This window comes from Miscanthus floridulus, chromosome 4, assembly GCF_019320115.1.
Source record: "Miscanthus floridulus cultivar M001 chromosome 4, ASM1932011v1, whole genome shotgun sequence".
Taxonomy (NCBI): domain Eukaryota; kingdom Viridiplantae; phylum Streptophyta; class Magnoliopsida; order Poales; family Poaceae; genus Miscanthus; species Miscanthus floridulus.
Window position 1 is genome coordinate 9996712 of NC_089583.1, and position 6288 is coordinate 10002999.

Below are 6288 nucleotides of genomic sequence, written 5' to 3' on the forward strand. Positions count from 1 at the left end.
CCTTGTCTAGCCTTTGTATTCCACAACGTGTGTAAGACAAGTTCTTAAAAGGTAGGGCCTCAATACAACATGGTAGCCGCTTCGGATAGGGTTTCATTCCCTATTGTCTCACCTATCGTCTTGTGTAAGCGGGTGGGTGACTAACCCTTTATAACTACTATCTTTACCATATATCATTGCTATCTAGATCGTCTCTACCCAAGTTTCATAGGCTCTTTTATATCATCATAGGACGATATTGATCCTCTGTTAGTTCACTTCGCGTTCCCCGTGGAAATACGATACCTGGAATACTTCCCGGTGAAGGCTACATTGACTATGGTACGCTTGCGGTATATCTGTTTTCCATTTCTGGTGTCAACAATAAGTTCGTAATAGTACTCAGCTCTCCTGCATGTTCAAGAAAAAAAAAGTTCCAACTACATGTGTGTTGGCAACCAAAATATGATCAGAGAGTTGAAGATGAATTGAAAAACAAGCTTTAACAAGAAAAGAACAAAAGGAATCAAATTTAGAGAGATTTGAGACACATTGGCGTTTAACAAGAAAAGAACCAATACTACCAAAAGGATCTAATTTAGAGAGATTTGAGACAAATTGATGTTTTCCTAGAAAAAACTGGACTAGGCTGGTTTTTGTAGACTAAACCGACCTAGGATAGTTTTCGCCGAGTGCACATGGTGGCCCAGTACACGGCGCCCAGGCAGGTTTTTGTAGACCGGCCACGGTGGCCCTGTACACGACCCAGGCTGGTTTTGGTAGTCTGAACCCAAACTCTGTGTTTTTTCATTGGAGAAAGTCATATCATCCATAAGTTGTGTGTGCAAATGATTTCCTACTAGCGAAAAGATATATGAATGGATAGAGATGGGTGAATAGCCTATTAAAAAAACTCGTTCAAGGCACAACACTAGGGAAGAGATTAGTAAAAGAGATAACAACCCTAATAGCGACTACTTCCCTAGCCTAAATCACTTCAAAGCAAGCCCCTAAATAAGCCAAGTAGCAAGGATCACGACTACTCTAAAGCACACCGAAGTTACGAAGACAAGCAACTACACCTAGTTGAGCTACACAAGTAAAACTACTTGAACTACACTACTCAACTAAGTGACATACTTCTACAACTACATCTTCAACTACATAAGCACAACTAGGAGACACGATTCTCAGTGCGAGGCTTCCGAGAACGAGCCTATATATCTTTGGGCCATAAACTACACAAGCACACTAATGTTTTCTGGATTAGTGTATGTCTCCTAGTAATGTATCATGAAAATATGTAAAAGCGTGTGTTGATCAATAAGTGGATGCTACTATATATGTTTGTTTGCAAATTAGTGACGAGCCTATCTTTGGGCCATCTCTCCCTCTAGTTCCACAGATTGAACTAGTTTTCCAGCTTAGTCATTTTGGAGAACTAGCATAATTTGTGGAGCTAGAGGGAAAACAACTTCCGAGCTGCAGGGAAAAGGAGCATCACAATCGGTTTGAATACAAACCGAAGCTAATATAATTTGCACTTTCACTCCCTTTTTCAGCTGAGATTTGTACCTTGGGTATCACGACCTTGCTCCGGGAAAAGAGAGTTGCAAACCCGATTCGGAAAGCCCTATTTCTTTTGTATTGTCACATATTTCTTCAGTGGTGAGGACTTTCTTGTCTTGGAGTAGCCCTAACTGTGCACGGAAAGGGCAAAGGCAGGGACCCTGCCGATCAGTTGAAAACAACCAGTGACATCTAAGGTACGCCCACAATAAGCATACCTACAAGATTATTGATCCTGATCGATACAGTTACAGTGACACGGGAGACATCCAACAATTAGGCACAGAGAAAAGGGTGGTTGGCCAAACCAGAGATGTATGTCGACACACATGTTGAATAATACATAGGATATACATAATCCAAATACTAAGTACCGTTAAACAAAAAAAGATCAAAAAAAGGGAGGATGCAAGCTAGCAGCACATAGAAAATTAGCCACCATTTGTGGTGACGGGAAGAAAATTTACACCAACACTGTGGCTTCTCTGGTACTCCATGAATTTATTAAAAGATTATAAGCCCAATACTGTAAAAATGTAACATGATTTGACTATATTAATGCACATATATAGTGTCATTCATCCAAGCATTTGAAGTTTCAGTTTTTTTATGGGACAGGAGGGCCTCCCCCCTTACTGAAAATTGTATTAAAGTAAACAGGAGATTAATTACGTATATTACAAGGATTCAAGCCAATTTACAATTTGTCAAAAAAATGTACCCTTTGCTCTATGGATAACCATGGTGAAATCTTGATTGAAATTCAGTCTACACAACTCTACATGACGCCAAAGTTAGTCGTTGCTGATTGTTAAAGATCTTTCCATTCCTTGTAGTCAAAATACTCTAGCATATTAGTACTATGATTTCCATGAAGAAAGAAACTTAAAGTTGCTGCTGAAAAGGTTCTAGAATCTGGAGTGTTGATTGACTCTCATTAATTAAAACATGCCCAGCATGATTTGGTTGGATAAAGAGCAAAAAGGAAGAGGTGTTACAGAGTCTCTTCCACCTCATCAGAGCATATTCCTTATATTTAACTTATCTTTTAAAAGTAACGAGAAGAAAACTTTGTGCCTCAATTGATTGCAACTCTTCCAGAGGCATTTGAAAAATGGATGTACCTCTATATATCCTTTCATATGCTTGCAAGCCTTCCTTGAACTGTAAATGCAATTATTAATTCACCCAAATATATGACCAAGAATCACGCTCTTCTATAAAAAGAAGATTGTCTCGCTGGCCTGCTAGATATTGGAATGTTGTACAAAAGCTTCAAAACATAAAGCCCCCAAAAAAGCTTCAAGACATAACGGGAGGTGGAAGAGGGAATGCAATGCTGGGCAGTTTTTTAGCCTCTTGTAGAGCGAGATTTTTTTTTAAAAAAAAAATAGCAGATTACAGAAGTTCAGGATAAGCTGAACTAAGAACCTGATCTGATCTGAGATCATGCAAGCAAAAGAAATTGATTTACATTTTTGGCCAGGGTTTAGCTAATCCAAAGTATTGAAGAATAGATTTGATGATGTCCATCCACCAAAAGGACCCTCTTTTACCATATCCAGGCAGCTACCAATTGCTATAATATAACTTTTCCAAATAAGATAAACCCAAGGAAATCTCCATGATTGAAGAATTTATGTACTTCTTTCATTAGAAGGACCTCATTTTGAGCTTTGAGATTAATCACCCCTAATCCACGTACTTTGGAAGTACAGACCATTTTCCATGCTGCACACTGGTGGCTGTTTTCGTTTTGCGTTCAGATCAGATCCATACCAAATAAGATGCATTCTATATTATATTTATCAAGCTGTTTAATGATAGTTTTTCCATGGATTCGTATCGTGTTCAATATTTCAAATCTTGATGTACTACCTCCATTTAAAAAAGAATACAATTCTAGGCACATTCTATGTTAAAGTATCTAAATTTTTTTTTAGGGAAAGCAGAAAGTATCTAAATTTTGACCAAATATATGGGTAAAATATTAACATTTATGACATCAAATAGGTATACTATAAAAATATATCTCATTACAAACCTAATGATACTTATTTGATAACATAAGTATTGATATATTTTATATATAGTTAGTCAAACTCAAGATACTCAAGAATGCAACATAAACAAGCACAACTTGATGATAAATCCATGACGATACAATGGTATATATATATATATATATATATATATATATATATATATATATATATATATATATATATATATATCAAAAGCTAGACCTTTTATATATACTCCCTCTAGTCACCAATAAGGGACATATATATTCAATGGTAGCATGCATGTTATTTTGTATTTGTTGAGTTTGATTATTTGATAATGACTTGTCTTTTTCTCTTGAAATATAGTTTAATAAAAGTATATTCTTGCTATATTTTATAAACATTTTGCAAAACCTATTAGTTAAAGTTTCTTTTGGAGATTATGTCGAAATTTCTAAAAGATCACTCATGTGTGGCCGAAGGAAGCACTATATATCCTTGAATAAATAAGCACTCATGGGCCACCCTTAGTAGATATTTTTTTTTTCCGGATGGTACTTATAACACATCTATATATATCTCTTTACATATGTACTTATAACACATCTATATATCTCTTGTATAATATTGCAAGACACGGAGATCATTGTAGACTTCTTAAACTACAACTAATGGTATATATTTCAGCCATGCTTATGCGACCGAGGAACTGAGAAAGAGAGATACCAGAACCTCAGGTACAAAGGTGCACATCCAGAGTGGCACTGTGACTTGGTTTCAGCTACCTAGAGTCTCAGCTCCAGGTTGAGATCCAGATGCTCATCCTGGTCAGCAGTGTCGGCGCTGGTGGCCGCAGGCGCAGTGGAGGCCCTGACACAATTGAGCATGTCGATCGTGCCATCGCAACCAGCCAGCGTGCCATCAGCCACCACCCTGTCGATCTCTAGGGGCCTGATGTTCACCGGTGCGAATAGCGCGGCCCGCCTTTGGAGCATTCTCGCTCGAAAGTTTGGGACGACGGCGGTGCCAGTGCCATTCCCGTCACGGCCACCGGCAAGCACAGGCTCAGCGACCATAGCGCTGCCACCGTGAGACAGCGATGGAATGGACAAGGTGGCAGCGCTACTGATGCTGCGGTCGACGATCGACGACGACAACGCCGGCTCAGCGATGGTGCCGGCGTGCTGGCCGTCGTAGACGTAGGGGTTCCAGCTGGTGCTTCGCTCCTTTTTGTGGGCATTCTGGTGGCCACCGAGCGCCTGCGACTTCAGGAACGTCTTGTTGCAGAAAAGACAGAGGTAAAGACGACGACGCACGTTCCTGCCGCCCACGTCGTCGTCGCCGGAGCTGCCGCAGACCGCCGGTGCCAACGTCAGGGACAGGTCCGCCGCCGCTGCCCCCGCTCGTTGTGGAACACTAGATGGTAAGCACTCCATGCGCGCAAAAGCGTTTTTGATGTAAGCAATGCAATTTACCTTGCGGTCATGGGTTCTCTCAGCCTCGCTCTCCCGGTCTATCAATATCTATATATATCTACATAAACATTATTGCATCTCAATCAAAGTATATACTCCCTCTGTCTCCGCATTGTGTGTCGTTCTGGGAGTATCAGTAGATGTCCAGATTCATACAATATTTAATGCACCTGTACATCCTTCATGTCTAGATTCAGATACTTGTTTGCTGCATAAGTACGAAGCCAAAACGACTAACATATCGGGACGGAGGGAGTATAACTTTGACGGCGACACATCACCCCCCACATACATTCACCATTTTCTCAAGCTGAAATTGTGCATGGTACATTATTGTTACTCGAACCATGATTTCTAACCCCTTGAACATATATTACGTCCTGACCACTTCAATTATATATATGCAAGTTTATTCAGAGAATGATTCTTATTGTATTCATTTTATAGACTTTGTACAATGGTTGGAAACGCTTCCTGATGCCTACCTAAAATAACTATTTTTGTTGATTTTATTCGTCCAAGAGCATTATGGTCATTTCGCAAAGCCAACTCACCACCCCCGTCGGCCCACCTCCCGGCCCGCCCACGCACCCGCACTGGTGCAGCAAGGCTTTTTGCTCCCGGTTGGGAAACCCCTTTAGTCCTGGTTTCCCAACCGGGAGCACCAATCCGGGAATAAAGGTACCCTCCTTTAGTCCCGGCTTGACGCCCTCGGTTGGAAACACCAACCGAGAGTAAAGGGGGCCTCCAGGCCTGGTCAGGAACCGCCAAGGGGCAGGACCTTTAGTTCCGGTTGGAAACACCAACCGGGACTAAATGTCCCTCTTTTTTTTTTCCTTTTTCTGGTTTCTATTTTTGCTTTCTTTTTTCATTTAATGATTAGTTTTGATATTAAAATACATTTTCGAATATGCTGCTAATAGTAATATATATGTGTACTTTGCACGCGTAAGTTTTCGTTCGAACTTTGTACATAAATAACAAACGAATATACGCGTACATGCATATATATATGATGATCATATATATACACACGTTATTTTATGTACATATAATATGTGCATATATATATAACAAAGGTTTGATATATAAATTGTTTATGTCCTTAGCAATTCACTCCTCCAGATTTGGCATCCACGTTTCGTTCAGGTCATTGTAGAACTCGCCGTTGGGGTTGATGACCTGGTCATTTAGAAATCCTGCTATAGTCTCTCGAATTGCTTTAAGTTGGTCAAGTCGTATGACTCTTTTCCTCAACC

At 40.1% G+C, this 6288-nt stretch overlaps 1 protein-coding gene across 1 annotated transcript; it reads right to left on the reverse strand.

Annotated features, from left to right (window-relative positions):
• Nucleotides 1-4339: 4339 nt before the first annotated feature.
• On the reverse strand, nucleotides 4340-4990 carry LOC136548037 (zinc finger protein STAMENLESS 1-like). The gene has a single exon (XM_066539694.1). It carries the CDS (start codon nucleotides 4988-4990, stop codon nucleotides 4340-4342), a length of 651 nt encoding a protein of 216 aa, XP_066395791.1.
• Between the last annotated feature and the right edge of the window lie 1298 nt (nucleotides 4991-6288).

Bases quoted from the DNA above. Each gene is read 5' to 3' on its own strand.
- LOC136548037 (XM_066539694.1), bottom strand. From the start codon at position 4,990: ATGGAGTGCTTACCATCTAGTGTTCCACAACGAGCGGGGGCAGCGGCG.